This window comes from Rhinopithecus bieti, unplaced genomic scaffold, assembly GCF_001698545.2.
Source record: "Rhinopithecus bieti isolate Rb0 unplaced genomic scaffold, ASM169854v2 scaffold_5341, whole genome shotgun sequence".
Classification (NCBI taxonomy): domain Eukaryota; kingdom Metazoa; phylum Chordata; class Mammalia; order Primates; family Cercopithecidae; genus Rhinopithecus; species Rhinopithecus bieti.
Window position 1 is genome coordinate 1,664,682 of NW_016804835.1, and position 16,332 is coordinate 1,681,013.

Here is a 16,332-nt window from a genome sequence, read left to right on the forward strand (position 1 = left end):
CAGCAGACTCTAACAGAAGTAACAAATGTCTGTTGGAAATGAGATATGTCCAAAATGTTGAGGGGAGAAAAGTGACCTGTCACATAAAAATGAGGATATTTCAGACACTGGAAAGACTAAGAGTTTAACCACAGATATTCATTAAAAGAACTACTAACGGACATCTTCTAGATAAAAAGAAAATTAAACAGAGAAAGGAGTATATAGCTATAATAGAAAGTTAGAGAACAAAAAAAAGATCAGAAAACCTGTGGGGAAGAAAAACTCAAAAAGGAAAAAATATCATTAATATATAACACTTGGCTTTGGGGTAAACAATATTTTGCTAAATCATAATGTTAGCTATGGTTTTTTGATATTACTAAAAATAACTATATGTACATAGTTATATATACATATTTTGATAAAACTAAAAATAACTATATGTATATATAACTAAATATGTATAGGGGCCAGGTGCAGTGGCTCATGCCTGTAATCCCAGCACTTTGGGAGGCTGAGGCGGGTGGATCACCTGAAGTTAGGAGTTCAACACCAGCCAGGCCAACATGGTGAAACCCCATCTCTACTAAAAATACAAAAACAACCTGATCATGGTAGCACACGCCTGTAATTCCAGCTACTGGGGAGGCTGAGACAGGAAAATCGCTTTAACCCAGGAGGCAGAGGTTGCAGTGAGCCGAAATCGTGCCACTGCACTCCAGCCTGGGCAACAGAGCAACTCAGTCTCAAAAAACTAAATAAAAATTTATTGAGGTATAATCTGCAATTAATTACATCCATTTAAAGTATACCAGCGGCTGGGCATGGTGGCTCAGGCCTATAATGCCAGCACTGTGGGAGGCCAAGGCAGGTGGATCAAGGTCAGGAGATCGAGACAATGTCGGGCCAGCATGGTGAAACTCCATTTCTACTAAGAATACAAAAATTAGCTGGGTATGATGGCGTGCACCTGTAGTCCCAGCTACTCAGGAGGCTGAGGCAGGAGAATGGGTTGAACCCAGGAGACGGAGGTTTCAGTAAGCCAAGATTGCGCCACTGCACTCCACCCTGGGCAATAGAGTGAGACTCCGTCTCAAAAAACAAAACAAAAACAAAAACACAAGCTATACCAGCCAGGCACAGTGGCTCACACCTATAATCCCAGCACTTTGGGAGTCTGAGGTGGGAGAAATGCTTGAGCCCAGGAGTTTGAGACCAGACTGGCCAATATGGTGAAACCCCATCTCTACAAAAAATAAAAAAATTAGCTGGGCACACTCATGCCCACCTGTAGTCCCAGCTAATTTCAGCTGTACTCCAGCCTGGGAGATACAGTGAGACCCTATCTCAAAAAATAAATATATAAATAAAGTATACAATTGGATGAGTTTGTAAAGATGTATACAACTGTGATATAGCCGTTAAAATCAAAGCCCAAAATGTTTCCATCATAGAAAGTAAGAGAAAAAATGGCAAAAAGAGTTAAAACATTGTATATAAAACCAAATTAGAGGTGAAGGTTGCTACGTGAGAGTCATCAATTTAGTAATTTCTACAGAGCTGGGTTCAAAGTCACTGAATCTTTCTTTTGCTATCTCTAATCTGCTGTTGAGGCTGTCTCTAAATTTTTAGTTTCAGTAACTACACTTTTCAACTTTAGAATTTTTTTTATATCATCTGCTTAGATTTGCCATTTGATAACTGATGCCATATTTTCTTTCAATTCTTTAAACATATTATAATAGCTGCTGTGAAGTCTTTGTCTGCTAAATCCAACATCTGGGCCCACTCATAGTTTCTACTGACTTTTTCCTTGAGTAAGGGTTATACTTTACTTTTTCTTTGCCTGTCTAGTAATTTTGAGTTGAAAATTGGACAATGTATAATAGATAACACATTGTAGTAATAAGCAGACTTTGGTATGACTATTTCCCAAGAGAGGTAAAAGAACTCATCCAAGTAAAACATCACAGAATGTTCCAGAAGTGAGTGACACTAATAAACCATTAATAGGTCTGAGTGAGATCTACTTGGACTCACTGTGTATTAAACACCAATGCCGTGTAAATTAGCTATAAAGTCAATATGCCCTTCCAACCAGAAAACAGAAATGAACAGATTATGGGTTGAGTATCCCTTATCCGAAATGGTTGAGACCAGAACTGTTTATGGTTTTTAAATTTTTTTGGATTTTGCAATGTTTGCATTTTACCTACTGGTTCAGCATCCTTAACCCAAAAATCCAAAATGCAGAATACTCCAATAAGTATTTCCTTTAAGCATCATGTCAGCGCTCAAAAGTTTTGGATTTTGGCTAGGCGCAATGGCTCATGATTGTAATCCCAACATTTTGGGAGGCCAAGACGGGTGGATCACTTGAGGTCAGGAGTTTGAGACCAGCCTGACCAACATGGTGAAACCTCATCTCTACTAAAATACAAAAAATGACTTGGGTGTGGTGGCAGGTACCTGGAATCCCAGCTACTCGGGAGGCTGAGGTGGGAGAATCGTTTGAACCCACGGGGACGGGGTTGGGGGAGGGTGCGGAGACTGCTGTGAGCTGAGACTGTGCCACTGCACTCCAGCCTGAGTGACAGAGGAAGACTCCGTCTCAAAAAAAAAAAAAAGTTTCGAATTTTAGAGCATTTCGGATTTCAGGTTTCATATCAGGGATATTCAACTTTGTACTAGGGATACGAAACAAGACAAAGTTCAATTTTTTTCAAGCAGGTCCCAGGAAGAGAACGTTCTTTGGAGGGTGGGGCGGGGCACGCAGTGGGAAAACATGATGGGGTCTAGCATGTGAAATGAAGTAAAAGAATCAAGATAACAAGGAAAGGAAAGACAGACCAACACTTCAGGGCTGGAGAATTTTTGCTATTTATCCTTGTAGAACTATTGGGATTGCAAATACATATTTTAGAAACTTAACTATATATATGTGATGGATTCTTCCATTTCTGTTTTTTTCAGTAAGTGCCTTCTGAAAATGTCAGCCCTTCACAGCCATGCTAAAAGAAACAGGCAAAATACTTATATCGATATTTGAAACGGCATTTTAAATCAGACATAGGAAGGAATGGGAAGAGGAAAACTGCCACTGACTATACTATAAGACCAAACCAACATGAGAAGTCCTTAGGGGAGACGTGAAGCCACAAGGGAAAGAGTTGATGAACAATTGTTTCTTCTGTCCATAGAAATCCTTTTACTCTATCTGTTCTCCATTAAAACCTTAGAAGTTTTGACCGGGTGCAGTGGCTCATGCCTGTAATGCCAGCACTTTGGGAGGCCGAGGCGGGCGGATCACAAGGTCAGGAGATCGAGACCATCCTGGCTAACACGGTGAAACCCCATCTCTACTAAAAATACAAACAAATTAGCCGGGTATGGTGGTGGGCACCTGTAGTCCCAGCTACTTGGGAGGCTGAGGCAGGAGAATGGCATGAACCCGGGAGGTGGAGTTTGCAGTGAGCTGAGATCGCGCCACTGCACTACAGCCTGGGCGAATGAGCAAGACTCTATCTCAAAAACAACAAAACAAAACAAAACAAAACAAAAACACCTTAGAAGTTTTGTATTACATATGAATAAAGAAGGCAGAGTTCCAAGAAGGAAGAATAGGAACGGCTGCAGTCTATAGCTCCCAGCGTGAGCAACGCACAAGACAGGTGATTTCTGCATTTCCGACTGATGTACTACTGGGTTCACCTCACTGGGGCTTGTTGGACAGTGTGTACAGCCCACAGACCGTGAGCCGAAGCAAGGCAAGGCATCGCCTCACCCAGGAGGCACAAGGGGTTGGGGAATTCCCTCTCCTAGCCAAGGGAAGCCGTGACAGATGGTATTTGAAAAATCAGGACACTCCCACCCTAATACTATGCTTTTCCAGTGGTCTTAGCAAACGGCACATGAGGATATTATATCCTGCGACTGGCTCGGAGGGTACCACACCCACAGAGCCTCGCTCACTGCTAGCACAGCAGTCTGAGATCGAACTGCAAGGCGGCAGCGAGGCTGGCGGAGGGGCATCCGCCATTGCTGAGGCTTGAGTGGGTAAACAAAGCAGCCAGGAAGCTCAAACTGAGTGGAGTCCACCGCAGCTCAAGGAGGCCTGCCTGCCTCTGTAGACTCCACCTCTGGGGGCAGGGCATAGCTGAACAAAAGGCAGCAGAAACTTCTGCAGATTTAAAGGTCACTGTCTGACAGCTCTGAAGAGAGTAGTGAGTTCTCCCAGCACAGAGTCTGAGATCTGAGAATGGACAGACTGCCTCCTCAAGTGGGTCCCTAACCCCGAGTAGCCTAACTGGGAGACACCTCCCCATAGGCGCTGACTGACACTTCATACAGCCGGGTGCCCCTCTGAAACGAAGCTTCCATTGGAAGGATCAGGCAGCAACATTTGCCGTTCTGCAATATTTGCTGTTCTGCAGCCTCTGCTGGTGATACCCAGGCAAACAGGGTCTGGAGTGGACCTCCAGCAAGCTCCAACAGATCTGCAGCTGAGGGTCCTGACTATTAGGACATCCACACCAAAATCCCATCTGTAAGTCACCATCATCAAACACCAAAGGTAAATAAAACAACAAAGATGGGGAGAAATCAGAGCAGAAAAGCTGAAAATTCTAAAAATCAGAGCACCTCTTCTCCTCCAAAGGAATGCAGCTCCTTACCAGCAACGGAACAAAGCTGGACAGAGAATGACTCTGATGAGTTGAGAAGCCTTCAGATGACTGGTAATAACAAACTTCTCCGAGCTAAAGGAGGATGTTTGAACCCATTGCAAAGAAGCTAAAATCCTTGAGAAAAGGTTAGATGAATGGCTAACTAGAATAAACAGTGTAGAAAAGTCCTTAAATGGCCTGATGGAGCTGAAAACCATGACATGAGAATTACATGATGCATGCACAAGCTTCAGTAGTTGATTTGATCAAGTGGAAGAAAGGGTATCAGTGATTGAAGATCAAATGAATGAAATGAAGCAAGAAGAGAAGTTTAGAGAAAAAAGAATAAAAGAAATGAACAAAGCCTCCAAGAAATATGGGACTATGTGAAAAGACCAAATCTACGTCTTATTGGTGTACCTGAAAGTGACGAGGAGAATGGAACCAAGTTGGAAAACACTCTTCAGGATATTATCCAAAAGAACTTCCCTAACCTAGCACGGCAGGCCAACATTCAAATTCAGGAACTACAGAGAACGCCACAAAGATACTCCTTGAGAAGAGCAACTCCAAGACACATAATTGTAAGATTCACCAAAGCTGAAATGAAGGAAACAATGTTAAGGGCAGCCAGAGAGAAAGGTCAGGTTACCCGCAAAGGGAAGCCCATCAGACTAACAACGGATCTCAGCAGAAACTCTACAAGCCAGAAGAGCGTGGGGGCCAATATTCAACATTCTTAAAGAAAAGAATTTTCAACCCAGAATTTCATATCCAGCCAAACTAAGCTTCGAAAGTGAAGGAGAAATAAAATCCTTTACAGACAAGCAAGTGCTGAGAGATTCTGTCACCACCAGGCCTGCCTTACAAGAGCTCCTGAAGGAAGCACTAAACATGGAAAGGAAAAACCAGTACCAGTCACCGCAAAAACATGCCAAATTGTAAAGACCATTGATGCTAGGAAAAAACTGCATCAACTAATGAACAAAATAACCAGCTAACATCAAAATGACAGGATCAAATTCACACATAACAATATTAACCTTAAATATAAATGGGCTAAATGCCGCAATTAACAGACACAGACTGGCAAATTGGATAAAGAGTCAAGACCCATCAACGTGCTGTATTCAGGAGACCCATCTCATGTGCAGAGACACACATACGCTCAAAATAAAGGTATAGAGGAAGATCTACCAAGCAAATGGAAAACAAAATAAAGCAAGGGTTGCAATCCCAGTCTCTGATAAAACAGACTTTAAACCAACAAAGATCAAAAGAAACAAAGAAGGCCATTACATAATGGTAACGGGATCAATTCAACAAGAAGAGCTAACTATCCTAAATATATATGCACCCAATACAAGAGCACCCAGATTCATAAAGCAAGTCCTTAGAGACCTACAAAGAGACTCAGACTCCCACACAATAATACTGGGAGACTTCAACACCCCACTGTCAACATTAGACAGATCAATGAGACAGAAAGTTAACAAGGATATCCAGGAATTGAACTCAGCTCTGCACCAAGCGGATCTAATAGACATCTACAGAACTACATGATTAAAAATATAACCTAAGACAAAAATTTATACAAGACACTGAAAGAAACATTTTCTTTCTTTTTTTTTGTTTTTGAGACGGAGTCTCACTCTGTCGCCCAGGCTGGAGTGCAGTGGCGTGATCTCGGCTCACTGCAAGTTCCGTCTCCTGGGTTCACGCTGTTCTCCTGCCTCAGCCTCCCGAGCAGCTGAGACTACAGGTGCCCACCACCACACCCAGCTAATTTTTATATTTTTAATAGAGACGGGGTTTCATCATGTTGGCCAGGATAGTCTCGATCTCTTGACCTCATGATCCACCCACCTTGGCCTCCCAAAGTGCTGGGATTATAGGTGTGAGCCACTGCACCCAGCCAGAAGGCAGTTGTTTCATAGCCTAACCTAAGGCTGTTCTGCTATAATCTGAACAAAGTAACATTTAATATAAATTAAGCCCTGCACATGAAACTACTGCTAAAAAAAAAAAAGTCACCAATAAAACTGTCAAAAACAAATATATGAAAAAATGCTCAACACCATTAATTATGAGGGAAATGTAAATCAAAACCACAACAACGTATCTTACCCCAGTTAGGATGGCTATTATCAAAAAGACAAAAAGAGTGCCAAATGTTGGTAAGGATGTGGAGAAAGTGAACTCTTAGACGCTAAACCAGTACAGCTACTATGGAGAAGAGTATGGCGGTTCCTCAAAAAACTTCAAATAGAACTACCATATGACCCAGCAATCCTACTATTGGGAATTTATCCAAAGGAAAGAAAATCATTATAACGAACAGACATCTACACCCCATGTTTACTGTAGCACTATTCACAACAGCCAAGATACAGAATCAACCTAGGTGTCCAAGAACAGATGAATGAATAAAGAAAATGTGGTATATATACACACAGAATATTATTTTTAAAAAGTTAATCTCATAGAAATAAAAAGCAGAACAGAGGATACTACAGGCTGAGAAGGGTAGGGAAAGGATGCAAAATTATAGCTAGATAGAAAGAGTAAGTTCCAGTGTTCTACACCACTGCAGGATGACCATAGGTAACAATATATCATTTAAAATAGAAGGAAGATACTGAATGTTTCCAACACAAAGAATGATAAATGGGATGATAGAAATGATAATTACCTTGATCTAATCACTATATATTATATGTATCAAAATATCACTGTGTACCCCATGAACATGTACATTATCTGTCAACTAAAAAAAACTTTTTAACTAAATAAAAAACTAGCTCAGATGTCAGAGAACCTAAGAAATGGAGAGTCCCAAAGAAAACAAAATAGAAAGACATTTCATCTTCTGTAAAAGTTGATATCCAAAAGTTTATCAAGGACAGAGTTAATCCATAGTAAATAAGACTGTAATGCTTCTCCTATGTGAAGCTTCAAATTTCTTCTATCAAGTACTATAAAACATTCACATATAGTATACATGAAAATTGATATGCAATAAAAATGATACATAAAAAATTAAAATGTCTCTTACAAAACACTATTTCATGAAAGAAAAGCAGTATAGCTATCATTACAAAAACACAAAAGCCATGACAGAAAAAAAGATTATTTTAATCACTTCCGGGAATGCACACCTTCTTATTTTATAATCTGAAAAACCAGAGGTTGCAAAATATGCAAATGAAGCATGTTTAGAATGACTATACCTTATTTGTTGCATGTTCATATACTATGAATGACAGAAGTACTATATTTTCAACATAGCCCTGTGAAAACATGAACAATTAAACCTACCATTATAAAATAAAATCAACATTATCAGGTTAAGTGAGACCCTTACTTTGCATTCAAGCTTTATTATTTTATGTTAGTTAACCTTAACCCACCTGACTGGAGATGTCCATTGCGGCATGCCACGTTAGTACTGTCATTATAGATGTCCGTTTGCGACTTGGAAAATGGCAAAACTGGTTGCATCTTCTCTATGCAACAGAGAAGGTAAAAAAAACAAAGAAAAAATAAACAAAAAGAAAAAAGATAATGAACAAATAAAATGTGCATGTGAAATGAAAAATTACTCAAGTTGTTACCAGATTGTTACATGATAAAAGTTTTGCATTTATATAAAATTATCTTTTAAAATATAATTAGTAAAAACTAAGTCACGAAAATAACAGAAATTAACAAGTGAATGGCTATGTTCAAAATATGCCTTATTCAGGTCAGGTAACCCGAGGTAGTTAGATATCACTATCATCACCAGAAAATATTTACTGAATATCTAATATGTCCAAAACAAATACCATGGAGATTATTATTGGTCGTGGTCTTGCTCTGTCACCCAGGCTGGAGTACAGTGGCACCATCATGGCTCACTGTGGCCTCAACTCGCTGGGCTCAAGTTATCCTCCTTCCTCAGCCTCCTGAGTAGTTGACACTACATACACACACCACTATGTCCAGCTAATTTATTTTTTGTAGAGACAGGGTCTCAATATGTTCCACAGGCTGGCCTCAAGCGATCCTCCCACCTTAGCCTCCCAAAGTGCAGGGATTACAGGCATGAGCCACAGTTCCTGGCTCCATGGAGATTAAAAAATGAATCACAGTTTCTACCATTTAGATATTTATTAAATATAATTGGCAACTTATAATAAAACTGTGTATTTTTTTAAAAGACTGCATAGTGCAAAAGAAAGATCATTGAAAAAGCTTTACAGAGCAAGTGGGTTATGAACTGGCTAGAATTTGAAAAGATAAAAAGGATAGCTGGGCGCAGTGGCTCACGCCTGTAATCCCAGCACTTTGGGAGGCCGAGGGAGGCAGATCATGAGGTCAGGAGATTGAGGTCATCCTGGCTAATAAGGTGAAATCCCGTCTCTACTAAAACAAACAAACAAAAAATTAGCTGGGCGTGGTGGCACGTGCCTGTAGTCCCAGCTACTCGGGAGGCTGAGGCAGGGGAATGGGTGGAGGTTGCAGTGAGCCGAGATCACACCACTGCACTCCAACCTTGGTGACAGAGCGAGACTCTGTCCAAAAAAAAAAAAAGGAAAGAAAAAAAACACCAAACAAAAAAAAAGGACATTTCAGGAAAGGAGAACAGCATTTAAAATAGCACAGAACGAAACTACAAGCAGTGTCCAGGAAATGCCGTATTTGGCCACATTAACTAACATATGTCAGGCAAAAAATAAAAGCAATAAAGCAAAGTCAAATAAGCATACTGCAGTAACTGTATGTACATACAGTACCCTACCATTTGTTTAAACACACATGTGCACAGTTGTATACAAAAAGATTACCTCTAAAAAAGACCCAGAGAAATTCATAATAACAGCTGCCTCTACGGAGGGGAAATGGGTAGCTGGGGCATAGAATGGGATGGAGCTTTTCATACTCAAACTTTTTCAAATTTTGTGACATATGTCTATATTACCTATTTGTTATATTAATCAATTAAAAAGGATTATTTCAACCGTACCCCCACATCAAATAACAACAAAAAACCCTCCCAAGATCTGGATTTCTTTTTTTTTTTTTGAGATGGAGTCTCGCTCTGTCGCCCAGGCTGGAGTGCAGTGGCCGGATCTCAGCTCACTGCAAGCTCCGCCTCCCAGGTTTACGCCATTCTCCTGCCTCAGCCTCCTGAGTAGCTGGGACTACAGGCGCCCGCCACGTCACCGGGCTAGTTTTTTGTATTTTTTAGTAGAGACGGGATTTCACCGTGTTAGCCAGGATGGTCTCCATCTCCTGACCTCGTGATCCGCCCATCTCGGCCTCCTAAAGTGCTGGGATTACAGGCTTGAGCCACCGCGCCAGGCCAAGATCTGGGTCTCTTAAGTCTAGCAACTGAAGCCCAAGAAGGTAGCAGTTTGATCCCTGCCACTCTACACCACTGCTGCACTCTCTTCCCCAAGTGGAGTACTGTGCTGAATCATAAATGATTCTTTTCTTCAAGTCAATGAATACATGAAAAAAATGCAGCATATATATATTAACTCTCTTAAACTTTCACTTCTAAGGTTCGACAAACAGGTACCATGCTTGATTTATGGTACAACCACACATGCCTTTGGGATAGGTCAAATAGTAGCTACCCTTTCTGCACAAAACACAAAGTACTGCATGGCTTTTGTATCTTAGAACTGGCTGATACAATATACCTTGGAGGTTTTTTTTTTTTTTTGAACTAACAGGTCGGTCATCTGATTTTTCTCAATGATAAACTCTTTAAATGACCATGCTGAGACAGAAACCCTTTGTCTTAGCAAAAGCATAAATCAGAAAATACGCTGATTTGTAAATGTAGACATCTGTACATAAATGGTATCAATTAATACTCTCCTCAATGAAATTTAACAAAAAGTTCACAGAACCATTCATTATGTAATAAAAGAAACAAATTATATTCTTAGTTTTATAGCTAGGAATAAAAAGCTACAGGATATTTTTTTCATGTACACAGAGTTCAGATTTATACGTGTAGAAACAGACACATACAGTATAACAGTACACTGCTTCTGTGAACCTGCTCCCATTCATGTTTCCTTTTTTTTTTTCTTGGAGACAAGAGTCACAGACACATACAGTATACAGTACACTGCTTCTGTGAATCTGCTCCAATATTTTTTCTTTTTTTTTTTTTGGAGACAGTCTCACTCTGTCACCCAGGATGGAGTGCAGTGGCGCGATCTTGGCTCACTGCGACCTCCGCCTCCCGGGTTCAAGTGATGCTCCTGCCTCAGCCTCCCGAGTAGCTGGGATTACAGGCGCACACCCCCACGCCCAGCTAATTTTTGTATTTTTAGTAGATATGAGGTTTTGTCATGTTGGCCAAACTGGTCTCAAACTCCTGACCTCAGATGATCCGCCCGCCTCGGCCTCCCAAAGTACTGGGATTACAAGCGTGAGCCACCGCGCCCAGCCCCAATTCATTTCTGTTAAAGGACTAATGCTTCTTTTTGGAATGACTAGGGTTGTACAGATTAATCAATGATTTAAATCAAAGCAGTAACCTTGCTTCTTTACCTCCTCACATCCAACCCCCATACAATCATCTGAGTAATCCACCGGAGAGGAAAATCTTACCATATAACACTCTTCTACTTAAAACCCTTTAGTGGCTTCCCATTGCCCACAGATAGAGCTCAACCTCCTTCCTATGACAAACCAGGCCATCCATGATCTGCCTATATCTCTTATGCCTCGGCAATCCCAACTTCATGTCTCAACCTGCACCCTCCCATATTCACCATGCTTTTCTTGCCTTTGAGTATTTGCTCATGCCATCACATCTTCCTGAGATATCTGTTCTCAAATTCTTTTTCTTTTCTTTTTATTTCCTTTGAGACAAGGTCTCACTCTGTCACCCAGACTAGAGTGCAGTGGTGAACTCAAGGCTCACTGCTGCCTCAACCTCCTGAGCTCAAGCAATCCTCCTGCCTCAGCCTCCCAAATAAGTAGCTGGGACTACAGGTGCATATCACCACTCCTGGCTAATTTTTTTTCTTTTTTAAATTTAGAGATGGAGTCTCAATATGTTGTCCAGGCTGGTTTCAAACTCCTGGGCTCAAGCAATACACCTGACTCAACCTCCCAAAGTGCTAGGATTACAGGCATGAGCCACTGTGCCCAGCCCTCACATTCTTTCATAATTTTTATTCATTTATCTAAGTGTACACTTTAGGTTTCACTTCTACGAAGCTTTCTTTTGTTTCTTTAACCAGCTTTGTCACACAAGGAAGCTTTCTTAGCACCTTTTTCACCCTTACAAAATATTTGTAATCCCCATCCTGTAGTGATGACTATTTATGTGTCTGTTTCTCCTACTGTATGATGAGGTCCTTAAAGAGAGGACCATTTTATCCAATCTATCAGCAAATCTAGTTGTTCAACCTTCAAGTATAATCATAATCCAACCACTTGTTACCATTTCTCCTGATACTACCCTGGTGCAAGCCTCTATCACTTTTCTCCTAGATTACTGTAACAGTATCTTAATTGCTCTCCCTGGTTCTACCCTTAGAGTCTATAATGTAACACAGCAACCAGAGTGGTCCCTCTAAAATTTAAGTCAGAGTATTTCATTCCTTCCCCCAAAATCTTTTTATTTTGGTTTTGTTTGAGACGGAGTCTCGCTCTGTTGCCCAGGCTAGAGGGCAGTGGCACAATCTCAGCTCACCGCAACCTCCGCCTCCCGGGTTCAAGTGATTCTCCCGCCTCAGCCGAGTATTTGGGATTACAAGCATGCCCACCACATGCAACTAATTTTTCTATTTTTAGTAAAGACGAGGTTTCGCCATGTTGGCCAGGCTGGTCTCGAACTCCTGACCTCAGGTGATCCACCCACCTCGGCCTCCCAAAGAGCTGGGATTACAGGCATGAGCCCGCACTGCGCTGCTTTCTTAAAAATCTTTATAACTGCTCCCCATTTCACAGGTGGTAAAAGCTTAAGTGCTCATGGTGGCCTTTATAGCCCTGCATGTTGTGACAATCCCTTCCCCCATGAGTTCTCTGACTTCATGTCTACTATAATCTCCTTGCTGGGACACACTGGCCTCTTTGCTGCTTCACAGACGAATCAGGTACGTTCTCTTAAGGCTTTGTATTGGCTCTTACTTCTCTGTGGACCATCATTGTCCCAGGTATCATCATGGCTAACTCATGGCAACTTCTCACAGAGAAGAACATCCTGTTTAAAATAAAAAACCCAAACCAGGGCCACCTATAATCCCAGCTACTCAGGAGGATGAGGCAGGATAATTGTTTGAACCTGGGAGGCAGAGGTTGCAGTGAGCCAAGATCGTGCCATTGCACTCCAGCCTGGGTGACAGGGTGAGGCTCTGTCTCAAAAAAAAAAAAAAAAAAAAAAGGTGACATCAACATATACCTGTCTTTCAATAACTCAAAAGGTCTGGGAGTGGATATACCTAAGACAGTAAAAATGACCTGTGTACAAATGTGTATTAACAGTAACACATATTTATTATGTGCTGGTTAAAACTGGAGTTTTCAGAGATGTGGTGCCACATAGGTGTCTAATTAGGATGGAGAATGGGGAGAATGATCCTGGGAATTCCTAATACAGACTGGTTTGAGAGGATGTAGCCTCTCTGTTAAAAATGAGAAAAGATCATATATATCATTTATTTTTGGTTTAGTGATAGTGAACCTTAGAGCAAAGCTTAACTGTAAAACCTGCAACAGATTAAAAGTTAATTTTGATGTCAGCAAATTGGTATAACTGGCTGTTATTTATATATATATACACACACATATATATTTTTTTAACATAACTTCATTTAACATTCATTTATTACTGCCCTACTCTGTTTCAGGTATAATGCCAAGGGTTATACACAACTTATTAACTCAGTAAATATTTATTTGGTAACTAGCATGTGTTAGACATTGTTGCAGGCACCTGGGATATAGATAAAGATCCCTCCTCCATAGAGTTTATATTCCAACAGGGAGAAGACAGATAGTAGATAACAAACATAAAAAATAAGTTACACAGTTTATTAGAAGGTGATAAATACATGGGAAAAAAATAAGTGAAACACAGTAAGGAGGATTAGGAGTGGACAAGAGGTGGTTTGTTTTTTTTTTGTTTTGAGACGAAGTCTCACTCTACCACCCAGGCTGGAGTGCAGTGGCATGGTCTCTGCTTATTGCAACCTCCGTCTCCCAGGCTCAAGCAATTCCCCTGCCTCAACCTCCCGAGTAGGCGAGATTACAGGCGCCTGCCACCATGCTTGGCTATTTTTTGTATTTTTAGTAGAGGTGGGTTTTCACCATGTTGCCCAGGTGCCCAGGATCGTCTGGAACTCCTGACCTCAAGTGATCTGCTCGCCTCAGTCTCCCAAAGTGTTGGGATTACAGGTGTGAGCCACAGTGCCTGGCCTTTTTTTATGAGATAGAGTCTCTCTCTGTCACCCAGTCTAGAATGCAGTGGTGCCATCTTGGCTCACTGCAACCTCCACCTCCTGAGTTCAAGCCATTCTCCTGACTCAGCCTCCTGAGTAGCTGGGATTACAGGTGCGCACCACCAGCCTGGCTAATTTTTTGTATTTTCAGTAGAGACGAGGTTTCACCATGTTACCAGACTGGTCTTGAAAGCCTGACCTCAGGCGAACTGCCCGCCTTGGCCTCCCAAAGTGCTGGGATTACAGGTGTGAACCACCACGCCCAGCCGATGTCACCTTTCCCATCTACCACTCCTCACTTTTAAAGTAAGATATTTCATAAATAGGCACATAGCATTTTTGAGGGTGAAAACAGATACCAACTTTAAAATATCCAAAATATTAAACCTTTGAATGCCTAGTTTCGTATTACATTACACATCTTCTTTTTGTTCTCTCCTCTACTAACACAAATAAGAAAGTACAAAGTCACACTCAAAGATGAGTCTCTAATTGGTAAGATATTAATACTTCTAATGTCCTGTATCACAACATCAAACAAAACATAAAAACCAACTCTTACTCACTTTGAAAGATAGTACAAAATGCTCCATAATCAAATTTATTCTGTATGATATACACAATACTTTATATATACACTGAAGAGCTTTAAAGATAAAACACACAGAAAGTACCAATGAGAACCATCAATTATTTTACTGCAAGAAACTTTAATACACTATTTAATTATATTTGACACAGTAGTAACCTCCATTTAGAAAGGAAGAAGGCAAGTCCTGTCAGCCACAGAAGCCAGGGAACACTACCTTGTTATTCATCTGAAAGCAGTAATGGCTGCTTTTTTAACTATGTGGGGCAAAAACCCCACAAACACAATGACCATATAGCAGTAAATGAATGAATGAATAAAATGTGTATGTATGTGTGTATGAATATATCTTTCTACCTAAGCAAAGGAGGTGATTACTGTCAGATAAACAGATGAATAAAACCAACATTTTAAAGCACTTACTACTATGGTTTAGGTTCCTTTAATAATTCAATGGTCAGAAATATGAAATATTATTATTAGCTAATAATATTAGCTTCAGCTGGGCATGGTGGCTCATGCCTATAATCCCAGCACTTTAGGAGGCTGAGGTGGATGGGTCACTTGAAGTCAGATGTTCAACACCAGCCTTGCCAACATGGTGAAACAAACCCTGTCCTTACTAAAAATACAAAAATTAGGCACGGTGGTGGGTGCCTGTAATCACAGCTACTCGGGAAACTGAGTCATGAGAATAGCTTGAATCCGGGAGGTGGAGGGTGCATTGAGCCGGGATTGCATCACTACACTTCAGCCTGGGCAACAGAGCAAGACTCCATCTCAAATAATAATAATAATAGTTTCATACTACAAATTAGATAAAAAAGACTCAGACATGCATAATAACTTACCCCAAGTCACAGGGCTACAAATAAATAAGGTTTACCTGCTTACCAAATATCTACTGTTTCTATACACCAATGTATGATAGAGCTACTCATATGTAGTGGGTTTTGTCCTACTTTTTTGGAGTGGTAAATTTAACTTACTAATATATTTTTAAAACCTACACCATCAAACAGAAGACAAGTGAAAGTTTCTTTTACAGTTGATGAATGCTGAAAGAATAACAGAATTAAAACATCACTGGGCATCAGTCATAGTTAACTGTTGCTAACCTCCCAAGATGGAACAACTAATGATGAACACACACAAACACAACCACCTAGGAAGTAGTCTTATCATTAAAAAATAAAAATCAACTTTCAATGTGATCAAGGCTCTATTTACAACTATCATTTAACAGGGGAAGGAAAGAAGAACATGTTAAAAGATACCATAAAGATGCATGCAGCAAAAGTCAGACTGTAGGAAATACTACGTGACAAAGACCTGGTTACATCAACAAATAAATTGGAAAAAAATGAAAAACAGATGCACGTGAACATTAAGAGAGACATATGGATCTTTTTAAGATCCTGATTCAAACAAATCATTAAAATAGTAAAATTATTAAATTTTGGGCAGGGCGCAGTGGCTCAAGCCTGTAATCCCAGCACTTTGGGAGGCCGAGATGGGCGGATCACGAGGTCAGGAGTTCAAGACCATCCTGGCTAACACGGCGAAACCCCGTCTCTACTAAAAAATACAAAAAGCTAGCCGGGTGAGGTGGCGGGCGCCTGTAGTCCCAGCTACTCGGGAG

The 16,332-nt window shown here is 40.7% G+C and overlaps 1 protein-coding gene across 1 annotated transcript in view; it reads right to left on the reverse strand.

The window, feature by feature from the left end:
- The window catches only part of SPAST (spastin), an 85,749-nt gene that overhangs the window by 43,086 nt on the left and 26,331 nt on the right, over positions 1-16,332 (reverse strand). Inside the window, 1 exon segment of the mRNA XM_017870643.1 lies at positions 8,057-8,152. Within this exon segment, the coding sequence (XP_017726132.1) occupies positions 8,057-8,152 (96 nt within the window).